This window comes from Musa acuminata, chromosome BXJ3-11 (genome assembly GCF_036884655.1).
Source record: "Musa acuminata AAA Group cultivar baxijiao chromosome BXJ3-11, Cavendish_Baxijiao_AAA, whole genome shotgun sequence".
In the NCBI taxonomy this organism is placed as follows: Eukaryota; Viridiplantae; Streptophyta; class Magnoliopsida; order Zingiberales; family Musaceae; genus Musa; species Musa acuminata.
Genome location: NC_088359.1, coordinates 32,063,733 through 32,077,465, shown reverse-complemented (window position 1 = coordinate 32,077,465; position 13,733 = coordinate 32,063,733). Strand labels below are relative to the sequence as shown.

The 13,733-nt window shown below is 36.3% G+C and overlaps 2 protein-coding genes, 1 long non-coding RNA gene and 1 other non-coding gene across 6 annotated transcripts; 2 read left to right on the top strand and 2 right to left on the bottom strand.

Annotated features, from left to right (window-relative positions):
- Positions 1-313: 313 nt before the first annotated feature.
- Positions 314-1,681, top strand: LOC108951671 (uncharacterized). The gene is made up of 2 exons (XR_010502131.1): positions 314-513; positions 1,133-1,681. It is a non-coding gene; the product is annotated as an uncharacterized LOC108951671 (long non-coding RNA).
- Positions 560-658, top strand: LOC135653468 (small nucleolar RNA Z122). Its single transcript, XR_010502431.1, has one exon. It is a non-coding gene; the product is annotated as a small nucleolar RNA Z122 (small nucleolar RNA).
- Positions 1,308-5,153, bottom strand: LOC103972432 (uncharacterized). Of its 3 annotated transcripts, none has more exons than XM_065173399.1 (4): positions 4,846-5,153; positions 2,780-2,944; positions 2,633-2,668; positions 1,308-1,589 (listed from the first exon to the last, which is right to left on the bottom strand). In XM_065173399.1, exons 1-3 carry the CDS (start codon positions 5,081-5,083, stop codon positions 2,646-2,648), a joined length of 426 nt encoding a protein of 141 aa, XP_065029471.1. In that variant the 5' UTR covers positions 5,084-5,153; the 3' UTR covers positions 1,308-1,589; positions 2,633-2,645. The 3 variants fall into 3 exon arrangements, with proteins under 3 accessions (XP_065029471.1, XP_009385046.1, XP_009385045.1); XM_009386771.3 differs by having other exon boundaries at positions 1,308-1,582; positions 4,846-5,152; XM_009386770.3 differs by having other exon boundaries at positions 1,308-1,524; positions 4,846-5,152.
- A 1,596-nt stretch (positions 5,154-6,749) lies between these two features.
- Positions 6,750-12,359, bottom strand: LOC103972431 (probable UDP-arabinose 4-epimerase 2). The gene is made up of 11 exons (XM_009386767.3): positions 12,212-12,359; positions 11,333-11,490; positions 10,842-10,966; positions 9,892-10,005; positions 9,677-9,784; positions 9,483-9,574; positions 8,160-8,301; positions 7,890-7,984; positions 7,683-7,812; positions 7,430-7,574; positions 6,750-7,329 (listed from the first exon to the last, which is right to left on the bottom strand). The coding sequence occupies exons 2-11, from the start codon at positions 11,409-11,411 to the stop codon at positions 7,088-7,090; spliced, it is 1,272 nt and encodes a 423-aa protein (XP_009385042.2). The 5' UTR covers positions 11,412-11,490; positions 12,212-12,359; the 3' UTR covers positions 6,750-7,087.
- Between the last annotated feature and the right edge of the window lie 1,374 nt (positions 12,360-13,733).

The window sequence follows — 13,733 nt, the reverse complement described above, 5'->3', positions numbered from 1 at the left end:
GTAAGTCATATATATATATATATAAATCACACTCAAATTTTACCTTAACAGTTAATTCATATATTTAGAATAAAGATGTGATGTTAGTCTTCTGGATCGGATACCTGCCTTCTGATTGGGCAAGCTTGGGGGTCCCACGCTCGCCTTCTATGACAAGGCAGGTGACTCGGATAATCCAACGCGTCACGTGAGCAAACAACGAAACGATGCTTGCGAGCGACGTAACAGTCACTTGAGACGGCCCGGCCCATCACGAGAATGGGCTATATAACGAGACGTAGCATTCCGTCATGATATTGGCCTTTCACTTAGGGTTTCTGGGGAACGCTCCGCCGAGTTCCGCCGGCCCTTGTTACCTCCCTTCGTCCTCCTCGGATCTCGTCCTCGACGACCTCCGCCGACTCTCCGTCGTCTCGGACAGAGCTAGTGTTTGTCTTGCTGCGGGGATGGAACGGCTCTGCTCGGCCGAGTCACCACGGTTCTCCGATTTATTTACTTCTGCAAACTCATCTGGTTCGAGTTTTTTTTTTTTGTCTTTATACTGAGGTATTTAGAGAATTTTGGGAGATGATGAAAGATATGAATGATTTCAGAGGCTGTTTCCCAAGAGAAGCAGCAGTTCCGTGCCGAATCATTTGCACGTCAGTCTGATCCCAAATTTATTCGTCTATTACTACTTACAATTTTTTGCCTTTTCATGTGTTTTTATTCTTTTATTCTCTCCTCTCAATTCCTTAGAAAAAAATTTTCCCTTTCATTTCTTTTTTCTGGATCATCTTTTTTTTAGTAAAATGACTCAGTTTTCTTCTCTTGAATTAATTTTCTTATTTTTTTCGCTTATAATCTGAGGAAGACAAAAGGGGAAAAAATAAAAAAGAAAAAAACTTTTCTAGGAAATCGATGATGGTGATGATCTATATCGGTTGTCAGTACCAAATGTGCCTCTAGTTTTACTTTTCTTGTCTAGCTTTATGCTTGAGGAGGAATTGCAACTTATTCCAAACTCTTTCATAAGAAAAAGAATGATAGAAAACACTTATAATAGGTCACAAAGTGTGTTTTTTTTCTAGTAATTAATAAAAACATTAATGACAGGACTCATAGTTTATATCCTGATTGGTTATTGCTGCAGATAACCATCTGGGTGTCCCTTGGAAGATTTCACAAAACTTTGATGTTGTTGATAAGGTTTGAGATTCAACATATAAAGCACCAGAACAAATGGTGTATCATAAGCAAATCAAGAACAGCAGCCACCTCCTTACAAGTGAAACATATGAGAAGCCATAGCCATCATGGATCTACACTCAACACAATTTTTTTTGATATTAATTCAATGTTGCTGCTCTAGCAAATGCACCCATCAAAATTTGGTGCAAACTGTCACTCAAATAAATTTCAAATAGATACATGCAGCTGCCAACACAAAAAAGTTGGCAAATTTCAAGTGTTTTGTGTGAGAAGGTTAAAGAGTGGAACCAGTTCAGCTCCTGAAATGAAGGTTTCCTTGTTATTCTGAACCACCTGTAACAGAGATGTCTCAGATTAGTCTAGACTGCAACTTGAACCTGTAAATGTTGCCCTGCAAACTCCAAATTGAATAGACAAAACTTAGTAACACTGAACTTGCATGTATTCCAAACTCATAGTTGAACTGAATAATCAGATGTCAATGTTTCTATTTTCTTTTTTCTGCAGGAAACACAATGGTAATCCATAGCAAAATTTTATCCATGTCAAACAAGTTGAATATGACTACTACATGTTGAATTTCCATTGGACATCAATGCAACATAAACTGCTAAGGGATCAGTACTTACTAGTCTTTTTTTTCTTCTCCTGATTGGAAGACATTTTCATTAGTACATGATGTTCACATATGGACTTAAATCTGAGATTTATAACTTCAAGTTTGGGACATTAGAAACTAAAGTAAGCCAGTAAAAGAGCACAGTAAATCAAGACAAAATTTAGTGTTTAGCTTCTCATCTGCTTGACTGAATTTTTTTTTAAGCTCTTTCATTTCCTTTTGTGATGTGTGCAAGAGGAAACACAATGGAAATTCATTTACATGCGAAACAAGATGAAAATGACTCCATGGACTCATCTACTTGAATGGGTTTTTGTTAAGCTCTTACATTTTGCTTCATGTAACATAATCAGAAATCAAAAACATATTCAGCTTGGAACTACACAGGTTCAACCTAATCTGAATTTGAAACAAAAGCTATCACATCCATAAAATGCTACATCTTCCTGCTAATGGCACCTGACTGGAAGAAGGTCAAGTGATGGGAGCAGCAACAAGCATTCCGTGCACTCACAAACTAAGGTATATCCACAGTGGTTCCTTGAATGTCTATTCCAAGATTGAAGGATCCAACGAGCAAATGACCATTGCAAATGTGTGATTATGAGAAAATAATACAATGGGTGAAATACACTCTCAGGTATAGGAACATTCCATGCTTGAAGCAACTAAAATGCTGTGATAAATCAAAACAATTCAGAGGAGTTGTGCAATCAAGAAGAGGAAACTAAACTAGAGGTTGGGAGAAAAAAAGATCAAAAATCTTTTGACAGACAGAAGGAGCTAAGAAACATAACCAGCAATAAAAATGTCGACTGATACCTGAATGTGACGACTACTGTATCTGTTGGTGATTATCTAGAAAAGAAAAAGTTTAGGTCTCAATCAGCAGAATATATGATGATGATGAATAGGATATGGTTGAGAAGCACCTCCGAAAGATGTATATATGAGAAAACACACAAATACCAGTGGGTACGCCAGCAAAAAGCATACGATCCATGTTATCAATGCGTCTCTGAATTGACTTCAAAATCAAGTTCAATGCTGAAACCCTCCTACGCATGGCCGAGATCTTGGCTGCATGTTGCATGATGAACGGCAACGGCGCATCTTCTAAGAGTTTGTCTAGTTCTGCCACAACCAAAATAGTTGAAGGGCAATTAAATCGAGCATACAGAAGCTTACATGATGATGATGATGATGATGATTGTCTCTAAGTTCTCTTGAACTGGCTATGTGAAATTGCTTGATGTTATAGGGAGCGGGAGGAGTGAGATATGCAATCCACTCGGCTTGCATTACCACAACAATAAACAGAAAAACAAGTGCCAAAAAATAAACGTGATAAGGAAAACATTTGGGAATTAAACTGTGAGAATGAGAACAAAAGATGAAACCACAAGTATCTGTAGGAGAAGAGTTATCTAACATATATATTCTTAAAAATCGAGAGAAATCATAACCCTACAAACAACAATGTTTGTATAGCCGGATAAGATACTGGAGACCAAGGTATCGCATAGCACTTTTGTGAAAGTGGGTACACAGAACAACATATAATTCATGCCAAGAGGGAAAGAAATATACAACCAGATTCAAGCAATAAATAGGTCAACATATGTCATGGTTAGATCAAGAAATTACTAAGTAATTTTGTAATCAAAGCAACTAAAATGAGAAGTAACATCAACTAACTAAGGATTTGAGTGACAAATTTCAGACAAAACACAATGTATTAGAGTCTATGATTGATAGAGAAGTCAAATTTACCTAACCAGATGGAAACATAATCCATATATATATATATATATATATATATATATATATATATATATATATATATATATATAAGCATCCAGCGACTAAATAAGTCTTTGTGATATGCAATTGCAATTCATGCTTATGCAGATTGCATCTTACATATATACAGTAATATTGAACATTGCGGATCTTACCCAATAAATCTCTCAAAATCAGATGTTTTACAGATGAAATCGGGCTCATTACATATTACCCTTTAAATTTAGCTCTCTTTAGCATCCCGATCCTTATATTTAAAAAATTTACATTAGGATCCCTATAGTTACGAAGGTGAAATATCTAATTTCATTTATTCTAACATTATCGGTTTTACCAACGGAAGCATGAAAACGATATACAAAAGGATAATTTCAATATACCAATTACGTTTTCAATGATGGTGGACGACAATGCCACTCGAGACCGCGAATAATTATTGCGGATAAAGAGGAAGAGTTACAGTGAGTGGTGAGGCAAAGGGAGAGGATGGCGCTCTACATCTACATCGATGCTGCTCGACAACTGTATTAGCACTGACGTAGATGCAGATGTTGGGCGTCGCTCGGCATTTGCATCGGTGCCGATACAAATGCAGAGCGATGAAAAGGTCGCTTGACATCTATATTTGCATCGGCGTCAATGTAGATGTCAAGCGATGCTCTACATCTAGATTTGTGTCGACATTGACACAGTTACCGAGCGACACCGATGCATATACAAAACGTCAACATCTTTCTCCTCTCCCTTTGTCTCACTTCTTATCGTCACTCTTTCTCATTCAGAACAATCATCCACAGCCCAAGAATGACATCGTTCGCCACCACCGAAAATGTAACTAGATGTTGATTATCTTTTTGCCCATCCTTATGATGTTAAAATAAATAAAATCAGATATTTCACGTTCCTAACCATAAGAATTTTAATATAATTTTTTTTAATCTAGGGATCGAGATGCGAAAGAGGTATAACTACTATAAGAAACCTATAATTAGCCCTGAAAAATCATCAATAAAAATCAAAATAATAAAAAGTCATTATCTACATAAAATTCAAGAGCTTTTTCTGACAAAAAAAAAATCGTGTTTAAGCTTTTCACGTCAATATACGACGACAAAACCTTGCAAAAACAAATCAAAATCTCATTTTGGATGAGAGAAGTAGCAAAAGAACATGAAACAGGAACCGGAAACCCTAATATAGTAAGATCCAAGGATTCGCCCAACATGATTTACCTCTGGCGAGGCGATCCAGGGAAGTGGAGAGCTCATCCTGGCTCCGGTCAACGCCCTCCGCCCTGGAATCGAACTCCCTCATCACGGCACCCAGCGTCGATGCGATCGCCCCAGCGAGGGCTTCGCAACCTTCGCGTCCCCAAGCGGGCCCCTCCGCTCCGTCCGCCCCGCCTCCTCCACTAGGCGGCGGCACCGACGAGTCGCTGGCGGGCAACGCCGGGAGATCGCTGCCATCCATGGTCCGAGCTTCCGTCCCATCAACGAAACCCGCCTCCGCCCTCGAAGAACACCCACGGGGTTGTTCGGGCAGATCTGGACGAGTCAAGGTGAATCTGAGCCCTTCAATGAGGACGCGTAAATGATCACGGTCGTCCAAACGAATGACGTGGATTAAAGCCAAGCACCGGACCGAGTCCGAGCGCTAACCATTTAGGTGAGACCGAATGCGTTCAAACATGAAATATTGTTTGGTAATTACTTTTTTTTTTTTTTTCTGAAAAGAAGTAATTATCATAAAATATTTCGTGTTTAATTGCCTTTTTCGAAGTGAAAGAAATAAAAAATGGATGACTAATTTTGGAAGGGAAAAATAGATATCTTTTATATTCATTCACCGAATATAAGCTTAGATATATTTTTGTGCATTAATATACATTGGATAATATAAAAAAATTGCATATATATGTCATTATGGTTAATTTCTATCCTTTAAATAACATTAATACCCTTAAAAATTTAAACGTTACGAATATTTAAGATGTTATATATTTCCCAAACTAGTTAATGTTAACTACAGTGACTAATCTAAATCTTTACATAAATATTAATATGAAGAATACATGTGAAGTATTGTAATATATATATATATATATATATATATATCATTATTTTCAATATAATCTCTTTAAATGCATTGGAAAGTGAGATAGAGTCCCTATGAATTTTTGTATTGATATTTAATTTTTAATCATTATGCTCAATGACATAAGTAAATATCAAAAGTGTTTACGCATCTCCTTAGAGTTAGGTACAATCGTTCTATATCGAATATGAAGGATTTAGCATGATCATAAACACCCAAGTAGAAGTGAGATGTTGGTCACATAATTTTAAAGTGTCGATCATGTGGTGTGTCGATTTTGATTATGTGATACCGAGATATCAGTTACATGACACTGAGGTGTTGATAGTCATTCTTACATAATTATATTTGTATCACATAATTTTTAGATGTCGAACACGTGATATCGAGATATCAGTCACATGATACTGAGGTGTTGATAGTCATTCTTACATAATTATATTTGTATCAAAAAATATAATATAAAATCAATTTTGAAAGGATCACTTTAGCTTTAAAATTAGATATAATTTAATTTTAGTGTGAGATTTGTATTGTCCAAGTATTAATTTAAGAGTCTCAAAGCACAAAATAAGATATAAATTGGGAGGCCATCGATCTATTTTAGCGAACATTGCTAATCAAGAAGCACTTTTATACCCTTCCCAATAAACACGAGAAATCTTATATTCTTGAAATTGCTGCAACTAATAAGAAACCAAGGAGGATATAATACATTTTATATATCCTTATTGTTTTACATTTTAACAAGCAGTTCAACATCACCCAATTCAATCTGTATTCTCACAATGCACATTCGACCCCTTCTTTGATAGCAAAAGGTTTATTATATCAATGGCAATGTATTTGCAATTGTATTTTGGTTGGAAGTAATCAAACATCAAAGTTTTAGGTGTTCAATTTGTTCATAGATTCAAAGGATAATAGATCGCACAAAGGTTCCAAAAGGTAGTTTCCATTGAGCTGATGACTTGACTTCCCTGCACAAAATTTTAGGTCGTCTCAGGAAGAAAGGAAAACTGACAGATGGACACACATGGTGTATATTCTGCTCAGATGATTCTATATTTATATGGGAAAAAGAATAATCATGGCATTTTATCACAACTTAAGAATCATACATGAGAAATCCATCAATGGGGGATTACAACTATGAGCTCTGTTCTTTAATGGCTTCTGCATAACCTTTGTAAAAATAACACATTTTTATCTCGATTCCTACACTCAGTATGATAAGACTTCGCGAGTGATTGAATCCTTCCTCTATGCTTGCCAAGACCACCCTCATCATTAATCTAAGCAATGAAGGTTGCTAATGACTTCTATCAGAAGCTTACATCTTCATGAAATCTAATATGTATAATCGAGTGGAACAGTTGATCAAACAGCCATGGCCGATGGTGACCGATAACCATTCGGATGTGATTTCTGCCATCTCCATGCGGTTGAGAGGCTCTTTTGAAGATCGGTGTAATGTGCGGTCCAGTTGAGCTCCGAATTGATTTTTGAAGGGTCACTGTAGACTTCGGCATAGTCCCCTGGTCTACGTTCAAGGTAGTCAACTTTGATGTTCACCCCAGTTGCCTTCTTGCAGGCCTCGACAAATTCTTTGACTGACCTTCCTGGAAATAAAACAGCAGACTTGTCAGGTTTCGACGAGCTAAGCCTGCCATAGAACAGAAAGGAAAAACATACACACTGAGAAGAGAGACGGAGAACAACCTTTTCCAGTACCAACGTTGTATATGCCAACTTTGTTAGGCCTTGCCTTGTCAAGAGCTTTCACATGAGCATCAACAAGGTCAGTGACATCGATATAGTCTCTGATACAAGTTCCATCACTTGTTGCGTAGTCTGTTCCTTTAACCTATGCAGGAAACACATTAAATTATTGTTTTTAAAAAAATATACTGTTGAAGCTAATCAAGAATGAATCCAATCAAGCATTGGGTTACTGAAAGATGAATAAAGATACCTTCAACCCTGGTATGATACCTAGTGCTGCATCGAAGCACGCACCAGATATTCGTCCATGCTCCCTTAGTTCAGGTCTAGGAGCTTCACCTAGTCTTCCTTCTGGATCTGAGCCTATGACATTGAAATACCTGCCGATGTGGAGAAAGAAATTAATCTCATGTTCCAACAGATTTCATAATCAAAATTGTTACTATCAGCAATCCACCTTAAGATCATGACTGCCATGTCTGATCTCTTCGAAAAATCCAAGATGATGTCCTCTGCCATTTTCTTGGCCTTCCCATATGGGTTGATAGGAAGCTGCAAGTTTATTTGAAATCCAAGTCATTATCACATTCATGAGTGCTTGCTCTGGACAAAAGCACCAGAATCCTATAGTTTTATCAAGAGCAAAATAGAATTGACCTTCAACCAGGAAAGCTAGATGCCTCTGGTATCATCTGATTGAAGCAAACAAAGGTTAACTCTTTCTTACCTGAGGAGTTTCTTCTGTAATAGGCATCTTTTCTGGTTCTCCATAAGTAGCACAGGTACTCGAGTAAATAAGAGTCTTAACGCCATGTGCTGCCATAGCTTCAAGAATTACCAAAGTATTTGCCGTGATGTTGTGATAGTACCTATGAAAGAAAAAGTTGAGGACCGCATAAGCAACTGTAATATCGAGATACCAAAGTTCCAACATTGTTGGTTAAGGTCCTGAGATAAAGTCAGAAATGCATAATAAATGCTGAGAACAAAGACTTGGTTTAGAATTGGAGAAATGCAAACCAAGAACCATCGAATACTATTCAGGTTTGTCACCAAATGCCAATCTAAAAGTCACAAGTCAGTCTAATGTCATGATTTGCAAGCCCATTCATGATGGAGTCTTCAAAAGCATAAAGATATAAGCTCGATCTTGTTGGGGTTAATATGCCATGTTTTGAACCCATGCCGACATGGGGTGAGACTCTTAACAAAATTCTGAGAACACCTGTGACCATCGGTGCCCATGGGATAAAAACTCAAATTTTTAATTAATCTCATGCATCTGCTGATTGGATGCTACAATTTATTCAATTCCATTTTTTTAATAAAAGATTTACCTCGACCACAAAGATTCTATAAATTAGATAGAAGATATCAGATCTATGATGTCTAACTATGTAACAAGAAAATGTACTCATATCAGATCATATTTTAACTAGTACTATGAAAAGAAATGTTGAGTGCTTAAAGCCACACCATGGTTTAATAAGGGTGAAAGAAAATGTGTGTTCCTCAACATCTAGATATTTGCCTCAGAACAAACGAATATAATGTCTGAGATTGTCATAGTTGATAGAAGATCACTAAATGAAAAAAGCAAGATGAGCATCAGAGTACATAGAAAAACGACAATTCATCAGCATACAAAATTTGATTGGATAGCAGCCATCTCAAACCTATGCATACATAAGAAGGCTCACATATACATCTGATAATATATTTACTCATGATGCATATGGAAAGAATAAAAGATTCTGCTCCATATTTATTTATTGCAACCAAGAAGGAATCTTCAGAAGCAATCAGATAGGATTAACCATTTCTGTAAAAGATAAGACTTAAGAACAAAAGGTTGCATGGTCATGCCCTCCAACTGGAGGCTTTTCTCATAAACTGTATAGACACAAAAACCAAATGCAATTGTTAATGTAATACTACACAGGAATTTTTCAATACACAATATTGTCCAGGCTGCAGCAAGAAGTTTAGCCAAGCAGATAAAATCCAGTCAATATTTTGTCTATATGAGATACTTGCATAAATGACATACCTAAGAGGTTCAAGTGTGCTTTCCCCTACATAAGCAACAGCTGCAAAGTGCATAACAGCATCGAAAGCATTTTCAGCAAATATCCTGTTGACCTAATGATTTATTAAGGAATAATGTTTTGTTGATCACTTTTAAGCCAAATCTCGACCAAATTTAAATTTTAGGTTGTCAAAATAATAAAGTGATAAGGATACAGCTCTCGCATCCCCTAAATCAGCAAAAATAAACTGAAGTCTTCCAGGCTCTGGAAACAGCTGCTGGAGAACCCTAATAGCCCCAAGATTCCCTCTGGAAAGGTTATCCTGTAAAATCAGCAGAGAAAGATCAATTACAACTAAAAAAAATTACTAATCAGATCCTACAGATCTTTTTAGTTTGTCCATATGTGTGCTTGGTTGAGTCATATTACCACAATTGTAACACGGTATGAGTCTGTTAGGAGTCGAAGTGCAGCATGCGAGCCAATATAGCCAGCACCGCCTGTTACTAAGACATGAGTTACCCCAGGTTCATGACGAGAAAACTGTAAGATAAAGAAACTCTGAGTCAGGAAAACCAAAAGAAGAAAATAAATGATCAAATTAATAAAGCAAAGAATCCTAAACGAAGCTTATAATACTGTTGTTCATAAAGAGAGCTCTATTATTTGCTAATACTCCCAGAAAAGGGAATTCTAATATGAGGGATGTAGTGTACGATATTTTCAAATATAGGGGAGCTGTGTCATCATGTTTAATTATACATGATTTTGAAAAGGCTTCTGAAACCAACCTGTTGTAGCAGCTACTGAGGATACACTATCCATTAGTGTTGGTTACCTACCATATAAAAGACTATACAACAACAACAACAACAACACAGCCGTAAGTCCTAATTATTTGGGGTTGACTATATGGATCTTTTGCTGTCTTTGAGATCTGTAAAAAGTCATATGCTTAGTTAAGTTCAGAATATTTAAATCTTTATTTATAATTTTTATTAAAATCTTGTTAGGTCTTTCTCTACATCTCCTAGTACTACTAATATTAATTATTTCTCCTTTTCTGATTATCGCATCTAGAGGTCTCCTAAGCACATGCCCCATACCATCTTAAGCGATCTTCTCTCATCTTATCCTCTATCGATGCGATACATAATTGTTCACAAATAAAAATATTTCTTTTTCTATATTTCTAAGTAACTCCATACATTTATCTCGACAACATAAACTTTTTATATATGTTGTTTCTTAATTATCCAACACTCAGATCCATAAAACATTATGTAAAGTTCAACATAACTGAAGCAGTTTTACTCGTATATTTAATGAAAGCTTTTCCTAAAAATACACTTGGCTCAAAATATATGGTGAATACCTACCACATTACTGCCACTAAAATTCGGGGATTGCTTTAAAATCAGTATGCAGAAGGCTGTCAGAATAACTGCCATCAGAAGTTTTCCATAAACATGAGGCTTGCGCCTTGAATCGGAGTTGTCCATCCCTGCAAAAAAAAAAATGGAGCACTAGCAAGTATGAATAACTTGAATGTAGTAAGAGAGAGAGAGAGAGAGAGAGAGAGATGAGCATACGTAATTCTAAAGCACAAGAATGAACTTGAGAAATGAAGTTCGAACATTATGACAACATTCATAAAAAGTTGAATTTGTGGCTTTTCTCAACAAAAATAACCAACTGTGAAAAATTTTAAAAACAGATCACCACGATATACAAGCAGTAGTTATTAGTGAAACTACAAAGTCGTATTCAAGTGACCCACTTCAAAAGTCAAATTGAAAGTAAATAAATAGATTCATCAAGTAACAAAAGAAGAAAACATGTGATCTCAAATGAAAGGGAAAAAAAGAACCTGAAAGGGGCCAAGGTCTAACAGCCCTGGGTTGAGTTCTACTCCTGTTGGTGGGTAGCATTTGAGGATTTTCCTTCATAATAAGCACGAGGGTGAATTAGATCAGTTTCCTCTTTTCCAACGAACCCAACCTCTAATTGCCAGTCAGATCAAGAGAGCTGTAGCGAAGAAAAACCATCAATTCAGCACACAACCCAAAAATTCAACTTGGTCAAGAAGATGAACAAAAGATTCTCAATATTCAAATCTTAGGCCTAACTCCTGAGAAAATAAAGAAAAAAACAAAAACAAAAAAAAGGCCCGTCCCCAAGCAAGTCAACCAAGCATTCCCAGAACAGTTTTCTACCTTGAAATAAAGAACACTAAATTCCTGGGTCATAAGAATTCTCAAAAATCACGAAAAGCTAAACCATTCACAAAACTCCATGAACTAGGGAATCAAGACCCTAATAAATCAAGGAACGAAGGAAATAATCTCCTCATTTAGAGCAAAATAGAACCACTAAAAATCTCATCTTTAATCACATTGAAAACCAACGAAGAAAAGACTCCAACTTTCACGCGAAATGAACCAGGCCGCACCCTAACCCAACAGACCAGGGAGAAGCGAACGTCAGATCGGCGACAAAGCGATCAAAATCAAACGAATCCAGAGTCCCAAAAACGCTCCACGAAACCAAATCGAAACCCGAGTCACTTTTAAACATCCTAACGGCCCCCTCAGTGAATACCATTGCGGATCCCCAGAAACGCGTATTCACTTCCAAAACCAAACAAAACGACGTAAAAGCCCCAAATCCCGATCAAAAGAACAACGACAAACACATCAAAGAGCAAGAGAAGGTGATCAGGATGGAGTCATGGAGACGGCAGAGGTACCTGGTGACGCAAGAGGGGCAGCTGAGGGAGGGGGGAGAGGCACAGACACAGAGAAGCCGGGCGACAATTAAAAGCGGCAGGTGAGTCATACAATTCCGGACCGAGTCGTGGTGGACTTTTCATCAACACGAAAGCAGTGCGAATGATCGCAGCGAGAAGAGGAATCTGAGGTCTAAAATACAAAATTCCATATCTGTCCCTCCCCATCCTGCACTAATTTATTTATTTATTTATTATTATTTTTGTTTATCTTAAATTTTGATGCTTATTTTTTTCCCAATAATTTTTTTTATATCATTATTAAATATTTCATAAAAAAATCCTCATTATTTTCCTTTACCTTATGATCCCTCGTTTTCTTTTTTATATAAGGTTTAACGTTGAGAGATACCATCCGAAGTTACTATCCGATGATTATAAATACAGAACGTCATTCGATAAAATAAATTAATAATTAATTTTTTAATAAAATATTCTTATTTATTCTCCTCGGTTTCGAACCATTGAGCCTTAGAACACATTCTTTTCGTAGAAATAGGAAATACAAATTAAAATTTCTATGTTACACATCAATTGGAAAAGTATTAGTAAAGTGCATGAAATGATAACATTCTTGCATTTTTAACTCATATAGTAGTACTAAAGAAGGGACCAAAAAATAAATGCCAATTATTACAAGGCACATCTCCATCATGCTTGCAGCAAAAGTTGGGACATTTGGATACACATCAATTGTTTGACACCATGCTTGCATGGGTGGCAGCCCCAAAGCATTGGCACATGAGTGGACAAATTAGTGGGAGAAGAAGAGATTAATTAGGTTGGGATTAGGTGTTGAGTCTACTAATTAACTAAGAATTCCTAGACCTAGTCAGATCATTCCACCTACTGAATTATTAGTGCCTTTTTTTTTTTGCTCAATCACATGAGCTGTTAAAAAGATTTAAAAAATTATGTAAATTAAAATTCTAAGGATGAAGTTGATGGGACAAAGATTGACATTCTATTTTAAATTATCAATCTTTTACTTTAATTCTTAAGAGGTTTTTTTTTTTTCGTTGAAAGATAAGTAACGAGGATAAAATTAGAATCTGAGCTAGCTATCTAACGTCGTTAATAAATATATGAGATACGATTATAAACTCTTGATACATCACTACTACTAGATCAATGTTTTATATGTAAAATTTGTTGGATAAATTTTGGATTTGATTGTCATAGAAATTACAGTCATGTAAATATATCTGATGTAATAGTCCAAATGGTCTAATTTAATGGTTGACTGACATGTTTCACTCAACTCTTGATGGGTTAGGTAAGGGATGCAAGAGAACAGGTATGTTGTCTCTACCTCTCCTTATTTTCCTAGTTCTTGACTGAAGTTGGTCCTCCTTTTTTTTCTTGTTGTTTAACAATTGGTCATGTTTGATCAAATAAACACTTACCTACAAAGCTGATCAGCTATACTCTGATAACATGTTGCTGATATTTTCCTTTGATTGCAACACAATTTTTCTAGTTT